This window comes from Neomonachus schauinslandi, chromosome 7, assembly GCF_002201575.2.
Source record: "Neomonachus schauinslandi chromosome 7, ASM220157v2, whole genome shotgun sequence".
Lineage (NCBI taxonomy): Eukaryota > Metazoa > Chordata > Mammalia > Carnivora > Phocidae > Neomonachus > Neomonachus schauinslandi.
In genome coordinates this window covers 122,896,607-122,918,507 of record NC_058409.1, presented here as the reverse complement: position 1 = coordinate 122,918,507, position 21,901 = coordinate 122,896,607, and the positions used below count along the sequence as shown (strand labels likewise).

Here is a 21,901-nt window from a genome sequence, read left to right as displayed (position 1 = left end):
GTATTCATAGAGCACTGACCTTAGGCAAGAAACTGCTAGATGCTGGACACAAGTAATTTACTACTAATGACTTTTTAGAACAGGTCTGACAAAACACTTAGCATGTACATCTGAAAGTATTAAAATTACCTTTTTTAAAAAACGTGTCCTATGTCATTTTCCCACTGTGCTTTGGTCTTTAGCCAATTCTAAATCAGTAAAATTCTTATGATTATTTCATATTAGTCTTTAGGTTAAGCAAATTAATAAGTACTATACTTACTCTTCTTCGATTTTCACCTTCTTCTTGCCTTTGCCTTTTTCTCTTCTCTAGAGACAGAAAAGTGGTCTCAAATTTGGTATAACATGGTTTAATTAGACGTAGAGTAACTGAAGTAAAGGTATCAGGCTATGACCAATTTCCTTTAAATTACTACAAAGTCAAAAGTAATAGGTTGTTGTTGGAAAGAACCTAAGAGGTCACCTAAGTCCAAAGAAAATACCTTCTGTATTTTTGTTGGAGATGACCTTTAGGCCTTGCCTAAATAGTTTTAGAGGAATAAGTTCTTCCTCATGGTGATCTCAAATTTGTTGGTAACTTCTTTTTCTTTGCCTTATCTTCTAAATTAAGTTGATACTTCTTCCTGCATAAAAGTCCTTCCCCTTATTCTTTTCAGGCTATATACTCAGTATTTTTTTTTCATAAGATACACTCTACAGTCTCATAGTTCTGGCTGTCCTTCTCTAAATACCTCTAACTTATCAGTTCTACTGTTGAAATCTTACCCAGGACTGAATATGATACTCCAGATGAGATCTAATTAATGTAAAAAGCAGTAGAACCATTATATCAACTAGACCCCACCTTCCTAGAAGAGAATTGGAAGGCTACAATAGCTTCTATTGGAGCCACAAAATATTTTGGCTTATATTTAACTAATGATCACACAAAAGCTCCAGACCCACGTAGGGAGAATGTCTAGGAATCAATGTCCCCACACTCAAGTTTTGTTTTCTTTTTTCCCTACCATCACTTGAACATCAGGAAATTTGATGTATTCAGTGTTGGGATTAGATTCTAGTAGGGTGCCATGTATTCTAACAGGTTGTTAATGATCATGGTATTCTCAAAACCAGCCTTGGCTTCAATGATTTCCTGTGCGGTATTAAACTGATGATTCTTTCAACGCATGAATTTGGTAGTTGTACTGAGCTTGGCAAATCTGTTTCCAGAAAAACACGAAAATGACTCCAACGCCATCCAAGAGCATTATTTAGTTGAGGACATACTAAATTTCTGCTGCAGTATTTCTTAAAGATGGATGAAACCATCATTTGTTTTCAAATTATTTTTGCTATGAAGGTTGTATGTAGATTTTTAGCTAAAAAACATTAATTTCTTTTTTTTCAAGATTTTATTTATTTATTTGACACAGAGAGAGAGAGAGAGAGCGCACACAAGCAGGGGGAGCAACAGAGGGAGAGAGAGGAGCAGGCTTTCCGTTGAACAGGGAGCCCAATATGGGGCTCAATCCCATGACCCAAGGATCATGACCTGAGCCGAAGGCAGACGTTTAATCAACTGAGCCGCCCAGGTGCCCCAAAAACATTCATTTCTGAAGATAGACTAAAAATTACAAATCATACAAACACTAATTTTCTATTTTGAGTCTTAGTACTTTCCTTTCATTTATTTTAAAAGACAAATCTTACCTCGTCTGATTAACTCTTTTCCTTCATCAACCAAGTCTGATGTCATATCATTATCTCCCATGAACTGCTGGAAACCAAGTAGATTCAAACAACGAGTTCCCAAACTAATAAAAGTAGATTTAGAAAAGACAAGCATTATTTCTCATTGTAAATGTTTAGATAAACTGTTCTTTAGTATTGTCACCCCAAAGAAGCCTATGTTTTATTATTAGTTATCACAGCAAGCTATGTAGTTATACTTGTCTTTCTTTAAGAAGGATGTATTTCTCTTCCTAAGAAGTTTATATAGCCAGTACTCCACTGACACGGTATTCATTATACCCAGATTTCTTACAAAAATAAATTGAGTTGGGCCATTAGGTCTTCTGAAGGTATTCCTTCAGAAAATTATTACATAATACAAAACAGTGGCTGCAATACAAATACAATTTATTCTTTTCTTATAGTCAAACAATTCTAATGCTGAAAATACACACACAACCAGTATTCCCAAGTGTAAGATCACCTGATTTAGAAAATCTTAATTATGCAAATTGATTTTCATGTTCAATTTTTTTAATAACCTGAGAGCTAGTCAATTCCACTTAAATAGCTTTAATTATACACTCTGAATTTATTACGATATCTTATCTGAGGGCTATTATTTTATCTTATTTGGTATTTACTTTAAACCTCACTATTGTATAGGATAAGAATACTCTGAAAATATGATACACAAGGAAAGAAGCAATGGATGGATAGGCAGGATTAATATTTGTTAAGATCCTACTATATACATCAGCCAATTTACAGTTACTCTCTCATTTTATTCTTACTGTAATCCTAAGAAATAATCACTTTACAGATAAGGAAACAGAGGCTCAAGGGGTTAAATACTTTGCTAATCGTCATTTAGAAGTTTTAGAGCTGAGATTTAAATCCAAGACAAAACAAAGACCAAGCTCTTTTTATTGCCTTAATTTTCAGACTTTTTCACTGATGTACTTCTAATGGCATAAGCCTGAACACATACATGGAGCAAGAGGGGAGAGAGGAAGAAGGAGAAAGCGGAGAATGAATGTGTGTGTGTTGGGGGGGGCGGATTCAGGTGTATGTGCGCTGGGAGGAAAGAAAAACAGTAGAACAGCTACAAGAAAGTGAAGGTCTTCCATTTTACATGACCGAGATGCAAAAAATCTGATTGTGTAAATCTGATGATGTGTAAAAAATCATAATATATTTCCTTGCTTTAATATACCATTTACCATTGAGCAAAACTGGGGTTTTGGGTAGATGGTCATGTTAATTCAGTGACTTTAAATAATTCCCTTACTATTTTCATGTCCTTATGGGAATACAATACCCTAGGACGAGAAGCCCCAAACTAGATCCTTGTTTCTGGGAAGGTCATAGCTTTCTCTGAAGTGTCAGGAAACAGCCTTACACTCTCTAGGCAGTTAAGTCTGAATATTAACTCTGGGGATGGCTGAGTTGTTAGTAACATGGGAATTAGTAGGGCGCCTGGGTGGCTCAGTAGGTTAAGCATCCAACTGACTCTTGATGATTTCAGCTCAGGTCATGATCACAGCGTGGTGGGATGGAGCCCTTTGTTGGGCTCCACACTCAGCGGGGAGTCTGCTTGAGATTCTCTCTCCTCTCTCTCCACCCTACCCCCCTCTGTGAGTGCTCTGTCTCTCTCTCTCTCTCTCTAAAAAAATGAAAAAATAAATCAAAAAAAAAAAAACTAAAACACGGGAATTGACTAATTACGGCAGCATTTCAAAAGAAAATGGACCTATGAAGCAATATACCATTAAAATGTCACTAAGGCATTGCTTCATACATCTCTATAATAGAATATCTATTTTGAGAGATAATTTGAAAATTAAAGAATCTGGCCTGCCTTTTCCTAAAAGACAAACTGGCACTCAAAGTTTATCCCATTTAACTCTAAAACAAAACCTTTAATGAATAATTTTCCTTTTAGACATAGAAGGTTTATTCAATACCTTCTTAATAAGTACACACATATATTATTTGTAATAACTATAATAATGGCACTGGAAGATTTAAATGAAAAGTGGTTGGGTGAAACATTTTCATCAGAAAAACAAACTGATTAACATCAATAAACATATATATATTTTTTTTAAGATTTTTTTTATTTATTTATTTGAGACAAAGAGAATGAGAGAGAGAGAGAGCACATGAGAGGGGGGAGGGTCAGAGGCAGAAGCAGGCTCCCTGCAGAGCAGGGAGCCCGATGCGGGACTCGATCCAGGGACTCCAGGATCATGACCTGAGCCGAAGGCAGTCGCTCAACCAACTGAGCCACCCAGGCGCCCCAATAAATATATTTTTAAGGGCACCTGGGTGGCTCAGTTAGTTAAGTGTCTGACTCTTGGTTTCATTCAGTTCAGGTTGTGATTTCATGGGTCGTGGGATCGAATCCTGCCTCAGGCTCCACACTGCGTGGAGTCTGCTTGGGATTCTCTCTCTCCTCTCCCTCTGCCCCTCCCCTACTCACACATGCTTACATGCTCTCTCTCGCAAATAAATAAGTAAATAAATCTTTAAAAATAAATAAATATTTTTTTAAGAGCAGTCTTTTTGGTGTGACACGGAGCACTTACGCAGTTAGCAAAGACCACAGACCTAGTACAGGAGGAGGGCACCTGACATGTGCAAGTAGGGAAGACAAGGTGCTAGAAGACAAGCACATCTCTCTTTACCTCCTTTCGAGTGGTACCCTAGCAAAGATTCAATCACTTTTTTCTAATCCTATAAAAAACAGTAGCCTGTGTCCTTTCCAGCCTTAAATGTACTGCCTAATTACAATTGCTCCTCATCTGATGTTTTGTGCTGGCGAAGGTCTGAGGCCTCTAGAAACCTTGCAATGATTGTGGGGAAAGCTCTAAGACTTATTTATGTTACTGGATAAAAGATGGGCATGGGGGTATTTTATAAGCTACACTGCCTGTCATTGTTGAAGGCTGGGACTTAGAGTTAACATTCTGTAATCAATCCTATCACTTTGTAGCCTAAATACTTGTAAAAGAATGATTGTACTTCTCTTTTCTGAAATCTACCTTCAGATGGAGAGCCTGACCTCATCACTTAAGCAAATCCTTTAAACTACCCCCAGCTCCCCCAAAGCCACAATAAAACAAACAACCAAAACCTAACCAGTAAATATTTAAAAGAGCAGATTGGACAAGAGTTAGAGGAAAAATAATCGATGCTACGATTCTTACCTAAAGTAAGTAGCAATGCAGAGAATTACCACCAACATAGGATAATATATATAGAATCCATCTGCAATAAAGGATAAAACTTTCATGGAACCCATAATCTAAAGAGCAAAAAAAAAAAAAAAAACGTTAAATTAGTACAGTTCTATATTTTCTATTCCTTTCCACCATTGGAAAATCCACTCATAACCAACCATATTAACAAATTTGGACTTTTTGAAAAGTAGAAATAAAGCACTAAATGGATTCATTTTTAAGTTCTCATCACAAGGAAAAAAAACTTTTAAGTATGTGAGGTGATGGATGTTAACTAAAGATACTGTGGCAGTCATTTCAAGATATATGCATACATCAAATCATTGTGCTGTACACCTTAAACTAATACAATGTTATATGTCAATTATGTCTGAATTTGCTTATTTATTAAGGCTTTCAAGAAAATTAATATTTTATAAATATTACTGAAAATTATCGTGTCCATGAAGATTATAAATATAAAAGCTAATAATGAGGTCTATTGATATTGCTCAGCTGCACAACCTATGTGAACCAAAAAACTTTTTTTACAGTAAAAGAGAGCGAAGTAATTCTTATCCAGTCATTAGTAATTACAAATTACATACACAACCTTTAAAAGAAAGTTTGATATAAAAAAAAAAAAGATCCTAATAACACTACAGAACTTTTCTGCTGGCATTAAAAGAAATCCCATAATAATACATCTCAGAGAGACAATAAATCTAAAAAAACTGTGCTCCAACCATACTTACAGATGTATAAGCAGTTGGCTGTGTATTCTGGTGAGAGATGGATGAATCCATATGTGTCAAACCCAAGAAATTAAGACACAAAGGAGGAGTCAAACGGCAAAATAACCTGTAATAAACATTTATAAACAGAATATGTAAAAAATATGGTAGCAAATGCATTTTATTGTTTTCATCTATTTGTATTACATTTATCTTGAATTCTTAATATGAACTGTCCTTACTTGAGAGACATTCTGAAAATCCTATTAATTGCATCTCCCTAAAACATCAACACCTACAGGACAAAACTCCAGCCTCAGGCTGCCTGCTTTGGTGGTGTTTGCCACTGCTTTAGCCTAAGAATTTGTGGAGTGCCTGTGTATGCACTTTTTCCAAGTCTACCATCTGTGTAATCTGTCTCAGTATGGCAAGGATGGCAATATCCTCAAGGGGAGCTGTACTCACTACATAAAACCTGAAGTTGTATCGAAGTATGTCACTCTGACAAGTTCAGGTATAAAGAACTGCCTAAGCTCAGTTCTGTCCAGCTCAAAAGAGACCCTCACAGAACTAGAGTTGGAGGATACGGGGAGAGGGAAATGAAGGGAGGATGTGAATACAAAGAGGAAACATGAGGGGTTATTTTGTGTGATCGAACAATTCCGTATCTTGATTGTAGTGGTGGTTACATGAATCCACACACACACATACACACACACACACACACACGCACAAGTTAAGGATAAAAATGGTGAGAACTAAATAAGTCTATCATCTAATTAACAGTAATATATCAATGTATAATTCCTGGTTTTGATACTATACAACAGCTATATAAAACGTCTCCATTCGGGGAAGCTGGGTGAAGGTTAATAGGACTCTTTGTACTACACTCACAACTTCCTATGACTCTACAATTATTTGGAGGAAAACTGGCAAAAGAAAAAAGTCTTAAAGATGCTTCAGATATGGATTCCTCTGTGAATTTCCCTAAGTCCACCCCTTCTAAATACCCAATATGACAATTTAACAATAGGGACAAATAATAGCCCAAGCTAGAGCTGTCGCTCTAAACTCTTGCTAAATCTCTTAGCAAAGATTCTTCTTGTTTGTTTTCTTAAGCCCTTCACGATGCAGTCTGATGCCATGGAATCTCAGAACTCTCTAGGTCTGACTTAATCTCTAAACTCTCAAATGGCCCTAGTATTTACTCACCTATTTATTGAATATCTGAACTGTAAATCCAGGTTGTCTTTCTTTGCCTCCCTAACCTAGTAAACCTACTGTAACCTTAAACTTCAAGCAGGATTCAGCTAGCAATCAAACATCTAACTCATGCTTAAACCTGATCAATGAGCTCACATAAATACGGGGGTGAGTGGAACACCCATAAAGGACAAGCAGTAAATGAGAGATCCATAGAATGCACGCAGTGGAGGCAGTCCCGTGTTTGTAAACACCCTTCTACTCACATGCCGCTGAATAGAAGGCTGTAAGCATCAGTCTGGTGATGTAAGGCCAAGTAATAGTAGTTGAACACACGGATCCTGAACACAGTAGAGTAAACGCAGATGCTGAGAAAGAAGATGGAAAGGAAGCAAGCAATCTGAAAAACAAGCAAAACCAGTTGAAGAAGAACAGACCTGAGCACTTTGCATACATTCGTGAGCATCATCCTTTATTTCCGGCTAACATTTACTGACGTTCTAAAATTTAAACATGGGAACAGTTTTTCTTAACCATCTACGCAAATCAATTTATGGGAAAAAAATCTACATCTTAACCAGTTCAACATCCTGTCCGTGGGTGTCAAATCTACCTCCTGAAGTGAGCCCGTTCTCCCACTCCCTTGGCAACTCTCCACATGAAGACTCTTTTAAGTTCTGTGCCTTCACTGGCATAAACAGGCTCAACGTATTCTCGTAAAAGAATTCTGTACTATTTGGCACCTTGTCATCTCTCCTCAAACACAGCTCTTAGTTTTTAGAGTCTGGGCAAATGGATGAAACTCATTTTTGAAAATCTGAATAGTAACACTGCGGGGCACTTCAATGCTCTCCTCATTACTAGAATATATAAAGAAAAAAACAACAGTTGACAGCTATTCTATGAACTGACACACGTTTATGACATACAAAATAAACTGACCTCGATATAAATGTAATTGTAAGTTTTTTCAGCCAGCTGTATGAAGACTGCAAAGAGGGATAAGACAGGTGTAGTACTAAAGAATGTGCATTCTGACCACACAACAATCACAGAGAAGACAGACAAAACCACGGCAAGTATCCTATAAAACCATGGTCGCAAGAGACATTCCCAGTACCATTCTGGAAGATAAAAGAAAAAGGTGATTAGGAAAACCATACAGGAGTAACAGGGTATTTACATTGTTCCAAAATATCTCTGTACAAGATACATAACTGCAAAGAGGAAAAGAGTAAGTTCGCAGTGCAGGAACCAGGCAGATCTCCTCCTCACCAAATAATCACCAGGAACGGGACAAACTGACATCCTGTGCCTCCTGCCACGGAGCACCGAGAACACAGGATCACTGTGGCAGTATTCCCACCAAAAATGCAAACCTGCATCCAACATGAGGAAATGTCACACTCAAATTCGGGGACACCCAATAAAAAACAGGCCTAGAGTCTCTGAAAACATCAATGTCATAAAACAGAGAGAGAGGCTGAGAAATTGGTCCAGATGAAAGGAAACTAAGGGGACATGACCCCGAATGCAATGCATGATCTGGGATTTTTAACAAAGAATATTTTGGGACAATCTACAAAATCTGATTAAGGTCTATAGATAACAGCTCTGTTTCAAAGTTCATTTCCTGATTTTGGTCATTTTATTTGGTTATATGGGAAAATGTCTTTATTTTTAGAAAATATACGCTGAAACATTTAGGAGCAAAAAGTCATCACGTCAGGATTCAATCCTGAAAAGATTAAGGAAAAATACGTATACAGAGAGAAAGATAAAGCAAATGAATATGGTAAACCATTAACACGTGAAGAATCTGGGTGAAGGATATACAAGAATTCTTTCTACTATTCTGGCAACTTTCAGTTAAGTCTGACTTTAGGTAAAAAATAAAAGTTAAAAAAAAAAAAAAAAAAGCTGCCCAAATTGAAAAGGCTGTATTTTCACTTCATTCACTGAGGTGTTGAGCTCTTGGCTCACACTCTAAATCTTTCAGCCTTACTCTCAGCACAATTCCTGGTGAGTTCAAGATCCACACTGGTGATCCTTTTTTCAGTACCCTAGGGCCTTTCACTTCCTGGCCCTCCTTTCCTCCTGTGATCTCATCCTCCACCCCACCTTCACAACTCATTCCCACTGCCATCCCTAAACCTCTTACTGCCAATAACTCCTTTTAATCTCATTACAGTGGCCCTGTTTCCAAGCAATATCTTCACCTAATATTCCATTTCCACTGACTGACCTTACCTGAACCCAATGATCCATTCATTCTACCACCTTTGTATTGCCACTTAACACCCTGGTATCCTATTGCTTTCTTCACCAGCTCCGATTCCATGGTCTTTACTCTCCAACATCCCAATTTCTTTGCCCTCTCTTGCTTCTCTGCCCTTGCTAAGAGAAACCACAGCCTGGCTAGATCCTACTCTCCAGCTGCTCTGAACCTGCACCCACAGAGCACCCACCCATATGCTGCAGAAGTGAGACACACACCTTGGCTGACTGGTCTCACTCTAAATTTTTAATCCCCAGCTTCAGGTGGACCCTGAGCACTGCCTGGCTAGCCTACTACTATTCACCAATCTTCTCCCATGCCTTCTCTCCTTAGCAACTATTTTGTACCTTTTTTTCTTTCTTCAAATCTCCAAAATTTCTTCCCCTACACTTACTCTCAGCATGTCACTGAGAAGCTGGCAGAAGGGAACCTCCCCAAGTTCCCACCACCACCTCTTCTTACTTGCTCAGGCACATTTGTGCCTTACTTCCTAATCTAAGGGCATTCTCTCTGCACTGTTCACTATTTCCCATTGCATCGCTCCTCCTCATGAACATCATCCCAGCCATTTTCTTCTCTCATTACATTTCCTCTAAGGTATCATTCCCAAATTACATGCTATAAAATTGGTCTTGACTCTGCCATCCTCCTTCAGCTACTACATCTTTTCTCTACTCTCTTTTATAAGGATAACATTTTGAGAGTTTTCTATTCTCCCTGCTTCTAATGCTTTTTAAACTCCAACTGGGCTTTCCTATCCCCTCAACCTCCACCTTACTTCTCTGAAATCCAATGGTCAAGGCTTTATGTGCATGACGCTAGACCCATCTACAACATCTGGAAAGGTATTTTACATATCCCTTTCCTCAAAACACCTTACCATCCTGCTTTTCTTCCTACTTCACTGGCCACTCCCCTTTTAGCCTTTTCCTGGTACCTCCGCATCAAGCTGAAGTCCGCCTTCTGAAGTGCCTCAGGCTTGGTCCTCAGACTTTGTCTCCTCTCTCCCAATCACTTCTTTGTTGATTTTGTTCTGACCCAGGGCCCACACATACACTGATGATGCCCTGATTTATACTTGTAGACCAGACTTCTCCCCTGAACTCCCACTTCTACGTACTCAGCACCTTCTTCAAACCTTTACGTGTACATTGCCTATTTTTCTCACTCCATAACGAGGCACTTGTCTTTACATTTATTGATATATCCCAAGCACCCCACAACAGATAGCAATGCATTCTCAAATATTTGTTGAATGAATGAAAACAAGTATTTCTTTTATTAAATTAGAAAAGATCTCTGCTGAAGAAGTTTTACGAGATATTTTATGGCCATATGTCTTCATACTCAAGACCAAACATGAGAAAGAGAATCAAGTGAACATAATTGTTTATTTAGATAAATAAGGTAAATGGAAGTTTTAATATGATGACACTTTGGCATGTTTTCATTAAGTTCTTCATACTAAATCTGATAAGGTTTGACGAGAATGTCATAAATAATCATTAAAGAGAATGAAATAATCATGACTACTTAGTGTCGGTCTTGTAAGTAGACCAACAGATGTAAATAATCAAAGACGATTTTTTAGGGGAATGTTTTAGTAGTATGTCAAGACTGAAGAAGGGACCCAAGCTTGTGATGTAAAACTGCTTAAAATTCTCATTATTTTAAGTAGATATTATGAATACATAATATGCCTGATGTATTGCATATATTTTTGCATAGGATTTTGATTAACTGTGAAGTAACAGTGGAAACTGATAGATTATCTGTTATACGATCAGTAAAATAGTTTTGGAGGGGGAAGTTTATCATATATATAATATTACCACATGGTGTACATCAAATGGTAGAAATACAATTCAACTCTGCACTGGTGAAATTATATACTTTTTTCCTTTAGAAAAATTATCACTAAATTTTGAAATTTATGTCAAATTACATACCAACTGTAGGATTATAAAAATATTGGATAAATTTATTTTCTGGCTCTGGTGACTGAAAGGTGTGAACAAACTGACGAGTGGCACTAGTTTCATTTTTTGCTACATCTTCTAGATAAAACGCTTGCTCCAAAAGAATCCGCCACTGTACTTGAGTTCGACGGTGCCTCTGAACTGAATAAATCACCTAAAAAAGAGAATGGGGGTTATATCTGTCAGTGTTCTGATCCAATAGTGTTTCATCTTCCTGCTAGATAGTATGCTTTGGTTATCAAACAGTGGGGAAGTGTTAGTGGCATTTGCTGGGTTGGGCCAAGGATCTTAATATTCTATGATATATGTAACAATTTGGCTCAGTGAGTAATTCTCCCTCCCCAAATACCAAGAGTACCCCGTTGAGAAACACACAGTTAAAACACTTCAAAGAATAATGCACAGGATCAAAGAAAGTTTCAAATACACATTCACTCCAAATTCCCTTTTTGTGGGCAGTAATTACAAATCTAACTAAAATCATCAGTAAGTAAAAAAGCTATTATTAATAAAGTTACCTGCTTATGTAGTTTTACCAGACTCTTTTCACTTGGGTAGGTATTATGCTTTTCATCAAAATCTTCATAATCATCCATGTTTCTACCCATTTTTTCCTGATACTCTGTAGGGCACTAAAAGGGACAAGTAAATTTTTTTAAAAATCTCATTTGCAAAAAAATTAAAATTTTATTTTTATTATAAAATCTTCCATTCTGGGGCATATCTAATTTTCGCAAAAACATCTTCTTCCTTTATTGGCATCTCTAAACAGTTGGATTTTTAGTTGCTGACATTTTCTTCAAAATGTTTTAGATGTACTGAGTGCCTTCGTACCCCTATTAATATTAACCTTTATGATCAGATATACTAGCTGTGGTAGGGAAGGGAGCTAACCTACATGAAGCAACTAGTATTTGAGAGGATTAGGCTATGCAGGCACCTGATAAAACTGTCAATTATTTTCCTAGCTAAAAATGAAGAAGAATCACAACAAATCCAAGATGTTGAATTTTTAAAAGGCATGGTACAGAAAAACAAACACATACATGATTTGGAGTCATCTGCCCTATTAGTTATTCCTTACTTACCTGAACTTGGGCAAGTTACTTAATCTCCCCAAATAGGTCTCAAAAGATAGCAATGTAAGAGAAATGATTAGAGAACTGATTCTCATGACCATCATCTTAGCTGAAGGGAACATTAGCTAATAATCAGAATAATAGATTTAAAATAGAGGAAAGGGGCGCCTGGGTGGCTCAGTCGTTAAGCGTCTGCCTTCAGCTCAGGTCATGATCCCAGGGTCCTGGGATCGAGCCCCGCATCGGGCTCCCTGCTTGGCAGGAAGCCTTCTTCTCCCTCTCCCTCTCCCACTCCCCCTGCTTGTGTTCCTGCTCTCACTCTCTCTCTCTCTGTCAAATAAATAAATAAATAAAATCTTTTAAAAAAATAATAAATAAAAAATAAGAATAATAAAATAGAGGAAAAAAAAATAGTTCAGTGGTTCTACGGTTGCAAAGACAACGACCGAGCAGCTCATTTTAGGAATAATCATTTTAGAAGTATATGAATACCCCTAATTCAATCTCAATGCAGCAAAACCTTAATTATATGGTTTCTTGTCTGTGTTAAATATCTCATAGGGTCATTCATTTTACAATGTACTTCATATACCGTAAACTGACATGTAGGAAGTGAGTAAAAGAGATTATTGAGGCCCTAGTTTATTAAGGAGATAGGTCTGTACGGACCACATTCAATGACACTTAGAAACTGTGAAGGTCCATCTCCATCACTGCGTCATAGCAATGATGATACATCATTTAACATAACCTCTACATCCACATTTCAATGAAAAATACTGCCAATAATTAAATGTCAAACTTGTAATAACAACTGAACAAATTCTATGTGCAGATTACTACTGGTTTACAGTTAATATTTCCATGAAAATGGAAAGGAGATGGGAAGACCTCAGTCATAGGCTGTTCTCATATTTTTATTACAATATTCTGTTCTAAAAATGTGTATGTTGAAAGAAAAAAGATGAGGGTATGATTAATTACCTTTTTAAGTATAGTATCAACACATTTTCTCAATGGGTGGTTATACTTGATGCTTTCATTCACTTTACGAACCTCCTATAAAAACAGTAAGAGGAATAAAAATATTTCCATTTCTGTACATCATACATTTCAAATGAGACTGTTCTAGGTACTATATATGTTCTCACAAGTTTAATTTCAACCCAAACTACTCAGCATATACATGAAGCTCCATTTGCTGAATAAAAGTTCTTAAGAACATAAGTAAAAAATACATAGTGCTAGAATAGCAATGCCTATACCCTCAGGTTTTTTACTACTTTCTAAGATTTATTCCTTTATCATTTGCTTACTTGGTACACAAAGATGAGTAAGCATTATAAAAAAGTCATGAAGGATCAGACAAACTGTGATGCTGTGGTCCTCCACCCTGCTCAGGAAGCTCAATTATCTCATCATCTAAAATATGGTGAAGAAACTGGAGGAAGCAACAGGCAGCAAGCATCACAAAGCACCTGCTCCTTTCCAATGGGAGAATCCTCTAAAGCAGTCCCAACTACTGACTCATTCCACATTTGTTTATTTTTTTATAAAGATTTTTTATTTATTTATTTGACAGAGAGAGAGACAGCGAGAGAGGGAACACAAGCAAGGGGAGTATGAGAGGCAGAAGCAGGCTTCCCGCGGAGCAGGGAGCCAGATGCGGGGCTCGATCCCAGGACCCTGGGATCATGACCTGAGCCGAAGGCAGACACTTAACGACTGAGCCACCCAGGCGCCCCTCCACATTTGTTTATTAAGAGCACACTAGATGCCAGCACTGTGCTAGGTGGAAAGTCACCACAATCCATGCTGGAGGGTGTGGTAGGAAGACAGGATGTTACAGGACTTTAAAGATTGCAGGCTGGTGGTGAGGTAAGAAGCAATTTAGTGAGTATGAAAGGTATAAAGGGATTTGCGAAGTAGTTCCCAAAGAACAATATTCTATAATACTAATGAAATTTTTTAAAAGTTGGAACCACTGTTCTAGGCAAAAGCAATGGCATATCCAAGGGCTGGGAAGCAAGAGAACTGACCAGGGTATTAAAAAGAACATTCTGATTGTAGACAAGAGAATGGCCCTAAGGGATACAAAACTGGAGTCAGGGAAACCATCTGGCATATAGACAAAATTATGAAAAAAATACTTATATGACAAAAAAAATCCACTTCCCTTAATATATGGAGAGTGCTTACAAATCAAGCGAAAATTGGGAAGACACATAAGAAATACTATTGGTCGATAAATGTCTGGAAAGAGAGTCAAGCTCACTAAAAACAATTACAAATTTTAAAAATAAGAACAATTTTCTGACAAAATTATATAACCTCTTTGAAAGGTAAATTAGTAATACCCATCAAAATTGAAAATACATAGACCTTATGAATAATTTGTACCAGCAGACATTGCTCCTGTCAGGAGCTTAGCTTCATGAGAAAAACAGACACTACTCAAGAAGAAATGGTATGGAAAGTGCTGTGTAATCTAGTGTGGGAGGCCTTCTGATAAACTGATCATTTAAGCTGAGATAAAAAGCATGAGTAGGAGTAAGGTCAGCCAACCAAAGGAGGGGGCAAGAATATTCCAAACAGAGGGGCAGCCTGTCCGAAGGCTCCAAGCAGAAGTACACAAGGAGCTTCAAGGAACTGAAAGAAGTACAGTGTGACCAGGGGGAAAAGGAGGGTAAGCGCCTGAGCAGCACTTGATCAGGCTGAAGAAAAGCAAAGCACTCCAGAAGGCCTTAGAGTAAGTTTATCTGAGGTCAGTGAGTGAGGCCTAAATATGGGAGTAACAGGGTAAGACTTGGGTTTTTAAAAGACGCTTGAATCATCACTGCATTACAGTTTTCTATTACTAAATTGCCTTCAAGTTTTGTTGACTTGTTAGCACAACTCTGAATATGAACCATACAGTCTGGTTATACATTATACGTAAAAATACTGTATTTTTCCTTTAAATTCTTGAGCCATATTATACAAAAATAAGTACTGAAATAGTTAATTATTGATATTTACTATAGCTGTTATAAATTTAAAAGGTTCCTTTAAAAGTTCATAACTTTGGGGCGCCTGGTTGGCTCAGTCGTTAAGCGTCTGCCTTCGGCTCAGGTCACGGTCCCAGGGTCCTGGGATCGAGCCCCACATCGGGCTCCCTGCTCAACAGGAAGCCTGCTTCTCTCTCTTCCACTCCCCCTGATTGTGTTCCCTCTCTCGCTGTGTCTCTGTCAAATAAATAAATAAAATCTTTAAAAAAAAAAAAAGTTCATAACTTTTATGAAGTGTGGAAAGTATTTGAAATATTGCTTATTTTCTTCATAAATAAAATAACAAAACTTCGAGCACTGATATTACTGTGCCTAATCACTAGGCAGGGCACACAACATCTATGAAGTCAGGCTAATAGGCAATTTTCAGTGGGAATAAGTAGCTGTTTCCCCCTCCTCCAAATTCTCCACCTTAAAAAATGACTAAAGGTAGAGGTGATCTCTTGAAGGCCTCTAGCAAATACCTTTTGAATGTTTGATATGGCTTAGAAGTTTATTAACGCTTCAAAGAAAAATAACAGACACACAATTGTATATATTCACTTCAGAGAAAAACATATAAAATGCTAAACTGGTTTTTACAAAACTGCATTTGGGAGAATTTATGGATTGCTGAAAAATATAATTAATAATTACCAAAAAAAGGTGACTAAACTTTGTGATGTTAAAGGTGTATTTGGAACGTTGTTTTTTTTTTCTCAAACTATGCATATTCTTGTTCCATGCCTTATTTTGCACACCTCCATCAGACAGATCATCCGAAACCACATATAGGATCAGGTCTCTTCCACTGCAAGGTGTTAATGATTCCTCACTGCTTTCAAAAGATAGTCTGGACTTTTCAGTCTGACATTCATGGCCCTGCTCTTTTGGCTACAACCTGTCTTTCAAACCTTACAAGCTTTTATCTTTCCCACATCAACCTTATACTCAATTAATTTGGTTTTAAAACCTGATACCTGACCAGGATGCTGTCAGCTATGAAAATTCTATCCATCCTTCAAGACCCAGATCATATTTCACTTCCTCCTCTGATCACTATTCAGAAGTGAAACCTCTCTATACTACAGCATTGCCTTCGTATCATTCACCAATCATGTCACATTGGCCATATAGTGTCTAATTTTCCACTCCAGGCAGTTAGTATCCTAATGGCCAGTTCTGCACAGCACTTAACACATCAAGAAGACAAGTATTTATTAAGTGATGAAAACACTTTCTCAAGTTTACAAATTTTTAGATATTCAGAAAAACATAAAAGATCCCAAATTCCCTTGAAATATATAGGCAAAGAAATTCATACCTGACAAATCACGATGTTTGATGGGGGGAGAAAGGGCGGGAGTTCTGCTATCTATGTAGACCTGCTGCTATTTTCAAAACATTCATTACAGAAAGAGGGGTTTCTCTTTTTGACACAATACATAAATGCGTCAAATTAACATTTTGTACACTTTAAATTTATACAACATAGTATGCCAAATATATTCAATAAAGAGAGTGGTATCTAATTTACACAGAAAATTTTCTCTAAATCTAAAAATTTTTAAATCCCTTACACCTTATACCTGTGTTAAAATAACAAAGAAAGCACCAATGCCAGTCCTAATTTTCCACATCCTATTCTTCAGAAGAGGGTTCTTACTTAACAAACGACAACAACAAAATCCATCTTTCTTCAGCGACTGAGGATTTCTCCTAGCCAAATCCAGGTCTTGCCATAATTAGCTGGATTTATGTTTCTTAAAGGAATATTGAGTAACTGGTGTAACCAATATTCCTCAAATCTGAAACAAATGAATTTAGTACCAACTTTTAAGGCAGACACTATCAAATTTAGATTATCTTTTTAAGGGGTGCCTGGGTGGCTCAGTAGTTAAGCGTCTGCCTTTGGCTCAGGTCATGATCCCAGAGTCCTGGGATCGAGCCCCACATCGGGTTCCCTGCTCAGTGGGAAGTCTGCTTCTCCCTCTCCCACTCCCCCCGGCTTGTGTTCCTGCTCTCACTGTCTCTCTCTGTCAAATAAGCAAATAAAATCTTTAAAAAAAAAAATTATCTTTTTAAAATTATTATATATTTATTTATATATTTATTACATTTATGTATTATATATTATAATTATATATTACCAAATATAAATTTTCATGTTTTTTAAAAAAATTCCAATTTTCAAAAATAAACATAGATACAAATACAAAAATTATCAAACATAAATTATTTCTTTTGAAAAATGTTATAATAGCCATCAGATGCCTGAGGAAATGTAACAGACTACTATTTGTAGATTTACTCCTACATTTTGAATCAATGTCTTCTGCTACCATTCTTACATTTTGTAGGGAATGAATGTAAAAAAGCCAACATCAGATTTTTTTAATCCTAACATATATTCTTTTATTCATTTATTCATTCACTTAAAAAAATGGGTGCGGAATGTCTAAGAGTCTAGAGGACCAGGGAAGGCATGTCAGCATAACCATTAATTGATCATCTAATCTGGGAGTCTTTTAAGAGTAAAAGAGGGGCGCTATTCAAAGTTATCCCAAGATGACAAGCATAACCCTGCACTGTTGAACATATTCGCGCTGACTCTTTGGTAGCTGAAAGGTGGAGGGGACATCTCATGAAGCTGAATGGCCAGTAAGAAGTCATGCTAACGGACGGGACATTCTGAAGGACCGCACATCACCAAACATCCAGGGTAAAGCCCATCGATGTGCTAACACAGCAGCAAAAAAACAACCATGACTGACTGTAAGGTTGGAACTTGCTTACCTCCATGACATCTTCTAAAGTCTCTTCTGCATCTGCTTTCTCTGTCATCAGTTTGGCTGCCTTAAAATACGTTTTCATAAGTAGATAACCTCTTTTTGCTCCGTTCCAGTATGACCGAGGAATTTCTACCAAACCGTACCCCAGTAACAACACGAGAAGAAACAGGCCCCATGTATTTGCGGCAGCTATCCCAATTGTCTGAAGCTGGTTCCTGAGAAAGGGAAAACACAAGCAGAGAGCTGTGATAGATAAATTTTTCTAACAAAAATGTAAAATAGAACTAACTAGTATTAAATAGCTTTTCAGAAAACAGTCCTAAAGAATGGTTAGGATTTTATATGAAAAAAATTGTATCTCCCAAGCCTCAGCTACTCTTTTAGCAACAGCAGATAATCTGCATGTTTTAAGAGGAAGTTAGAGCGTGACTGCAGAAATAGACTTTAACACTGCTTCCACTACAGTTATAATTAAAATCTAGGATAATTCCTGGCAAAAAAATATATGTATTTTGTCCAAATTTTTTCATTAGGATCTATCTTACTCAGTATTAACAAGAGAAGCCTGAAAAAATTTTAAAGCCTAAAAAATGTTTAACTTATGTTGAGGCACACCGACACAAATCTCAGGAATGCAATAGTGAGAATTATCATTACTGCTCTATTCCTAAATTTCTGAGCTCTATCTCTTTACATATATTACATAGATCACAAGTATAATACAGATTTCAATTTTATTATAATGTCTGAACTTAACATCAGAGAGAAATATGCCCTCAAACTACAGTCAGAACAAAAGAAAAAATTTTCACAAGTTCTGGAGCACCTGGGCGGCTCAGGCAGTTAGCATCCGACTCTTGGTTTCTGCTCAGGTCATGATCTCAGGGTTGTGAGACTGAGCCCCACACTGAGCTCCAGCTCAGCATGGGGTCGGCTTGAGATTCTGTCTCTCCCTCTCCCTCTGCCCAACCCCCTCTCAAGTGTGTGTGAGCACCCGCTCTCTCTCTCTAAAATAAATCTTTAAAAAAATATTCACAAGTTCCAATGAAAAAAGAAAACTAGTTATTTTATCATATACAAAATTGTACACCTGAAACTAACATTACACTGCATGTTAACTAACTGGAATTTAAATAAAAACTTAAAAAAAATCATAAGGGTTAATACTTCTAACATAGAGCTATTAGACAAAGCATTAGTCCATCTAATAGCTATATTTAAATATATTATTCTATTTTTTTCTTCTTAGTAATAGGGATTATTTAGATTTCTTCTTGAGGAATCCAGAAAACACATAACAATACGTTTCTCAATGAAATGTGTTTATCTGCGCATGTGAGATAAAAACAAATTTTAAAAATGCAAATACACACAGAAACAATGTTAAGAAGGCAACTTTTCTTACCATTCTAAGTGCAAATGTGGGTTCACAGCTACATAAATTAAAAATGCTCCAAAAATCAGCAAATAGGTGCCATAGTAGATTGCATTCTCAATCAGTGCAGTTTTGATCTTTCCAGTGATGGAAAACCCTCCTGATCTTGCATATGACTGCATAAAAGGTAACAGAATCCTAGATGGTTGGAAAAAATATGATTAAAGAACCAATTGATATGTCTGTTTAATCTCAAAATACCAGAATTATATGAATCTCAATTTTAATGTGTAGTTCTTTTCACAAATAAATAGGATCTTGAGTAATTATTAATACTGAACAAACTCTAATATGACTGAGTATTTTTGTAATACTAAATTTTGGAGAGAGCAAAGCACATTTCTGGTCACACCAACCAGCAGAGAGTACAACAGTGTGAGGGACTTATGATGAATCTTAAAAAAAAAAAAAGCCTTTAAAGTCTTTGTGAAGCCTTTGGACTGCATTCAGACGAGGAACCTTTTTCTTTACAGGAGACATGATCAAATTGAAGTCTTCTAAAGACTGATAAGGCTTCAGCAGGAAGAATGGACTGAAAGGGAACAAAACTGGGACTACGTGGGAGAGGGTAAGGGGTGGCGATGTGGTAAGAAGCAGGAGGCGAGAAGACTGGCTGTGAATCCACTGAATTGAAATACTTAGGACACATCTCAAAGGAGCCACACAGGAAGTAGTTGGCTATCCAGCTTCAGAATTCAGGAGAGAGGGGTGGAACTGACCTGACCTGACACTGGTAGATGAGATTTAGAAGGAGAAGGAAAGAGCTGAGGCTAAGCCCTGAGAAAGAGTATCTTTTAAAGGAGAGGGAGAGAAACAGGAGGAGGAGGAGCCTGCAAAGGACACAGAGACAGAACAGCAGAGAGGGATGGGAGAAAACCAAGGAGCATATGGAGGAGAAAACAGGAGAAGGAAGTGTTTCAAAGTGGAGAGAGAAAACAATAATCAAATGCTGCCAAGAAGTCAAGTCAATGAAGACTTGTATGTGAGTGGAGAAGTGGGGCTAGAAAACAGGATTCCATGGGTTGAGGAAAGAGTGAGCAATGAGTAAATGAAGACAGTACATGTAGACAATTCACTTGAGAAGTTTGGCTGGGTAGGATAAACTGTGGCATATTCATATCATGGAATATTTTCCAGAAATGAAAAAGAAAAGAATACTGATACACACAATACAACATAGATGAATCTTCCAAATTTGTGAGCCAAAAAAGGGATGCAGAAAAATATATACTATATAACTCCATGTTTACAAAGCTCAAAAATGGCAAGACTAATCTATAGGGATGGATGTCAGAATCACGGCTACCTTTGGGAGGGTATGACTGGGAGAGGGGTATGAGGGAAGCTTCTAGATATAGCATAAACATTGTTAATGTTCTATAATACCATCTGAGTGCTGGTTATCCAGGTGTATTCACTTTGAAAAAAGTAAAACTAAACACAATTTGTCACTTTTCTGTACCAATTTATACTTCAAGAAAAAAGTCTCCCTCCAAAAATTAAGCTGTGATGAGTAGATCAATAAGGTTAGAAGCCAGGAAGCCGGAAAGGGCTGCATTTGAGAGATTTTTTTGGTTTTTTTCTTTCTTTTTTTTAAAAGGATGAGAGAATTGTGTATGCTTTGTTGAAACTGGAAGCTGCAGGCATAGGTAACAAGAGCTGAAGGAGATGGGTCCAGATTTCAGGAAGAGGGATTTCACTCTGAAGTCACTTTGAGAGTGACTCATTCTTTGAGAGGAAGGGAAAAGGATGGGTTGGTAGGTGTGCTGGCGAGAGGCTGAAGAGCTGCCATCTGATGACTTCTATTTTCACTGTGAAGTAGAAAGTAAAGTCCTCTACAAGGGAGAAGGTGACTGATTCTAGGCCGTAAAAGAGAGAGAAAGAGCCACAAAGAGAACAGTAGAGGTTTGAGGTTTGAAGTCTTGCTGTGGAGAATGAAGAGCAAGCAGACTAGAGACACAAAGGAGGAAAGTCTGGCAATGCTGAGGGCCCAGATGAGTTCAATGAACATGAATTTACAGGGGTGCTACTCTACTCTGCTGTGTGATTTTTCTCATGCGATGTTCACTAGCTTCAGTTTTAGAGCTTAGTTGCCTGCAGAGTATCTAAAATGCTCAGTACGTAGTGAATAATGTGTTTGGAGCACAGCAGAAAGACAAAGCTTCAGGGCGCCTGGGTGGCTCAGTCAGTTAAGCCTCTGACTCTTGATTTTGGCTCAAGTCATGATCTCGGGGTGGTGAGATCGAGCCCCACGATAGGCTCCGCGCTGGGAATGGAGCTTTCTTAAGATTCTCTCTCCCTCTCCCTCTGCCTCTCCCACCACCCCTTCTCTTAAACAAACAAACAAACAAGAAGACAAAGCTATAATGGGTAGAAACATTTGGAATACATCGGGGCTATAGCTATAATTAGAGCTATACAGGAAGGATCAGGTA

General features: G+C 37.4%; 1 protein-coding gene across 2 annotated transcripts in view; it reads right to left on the bottom strand.

Annotated features, from left to right (window-relative positions):
* The window catches only part of LMBRD2 (LMBR1 domain containing 2), a 41,110-nt gene that overhangs the window by 6,838 nt on the left and 12,371 nt on the right, over nucleotides 1-21,901 (bottom strand). For both annotated transcript variants that reach the window (XM_044917168.1, XM_021700487.1), the window contains exons 5-15: nucleotides 19,437-19,604; nucleotides 18,036-18,246; nucleotides 13,198-13,272; nucleotides 11,653-11,766; nucleotides 11,105-11,288; nucleotides 7,820-8,001; nucleotides 7,144-7,277; nucleotides 5,693-5,798; nucleotides 4,926-5,023; nucleotides 1,693-1,796; nucleotides 263-309 (exon numbers count right to left, since the gene is read on the bottom strand). In XM_044917168.1, coding sequence (XP_044773103.1) covers nucleotides 263-309; nucleotides 1,693-1,796; nucleotides 4,926-5,023; nucleotides 5,693-5,798; nucleotides 7,144-7,277; nucleotides 7,820-8,001; nucleotides 11,105-11,288; nucleotides 11,653-11,766; nucleotides 13,198-13,272; nucleotides 18,036-18,246; nucleotides 19,437-19,604 — 1,423 coding nt within the window. The remainder of the gene's footprint in view (nucleotides 1-262; nucleotides 310-1,692; nucleotides 1,797-4,925; nucleotides 5,024-5,692; nucleotides 5,799-7,143; nucleotides 7,278-7,819; nucleotides 8,002-11,104; nucleotides 11,289-11,652; nucleotides 11,767-13,197; nucleotides 13,273-18,035; nucleotides 18,247-19,436; nucleotides 19,605-21,901) is intronic.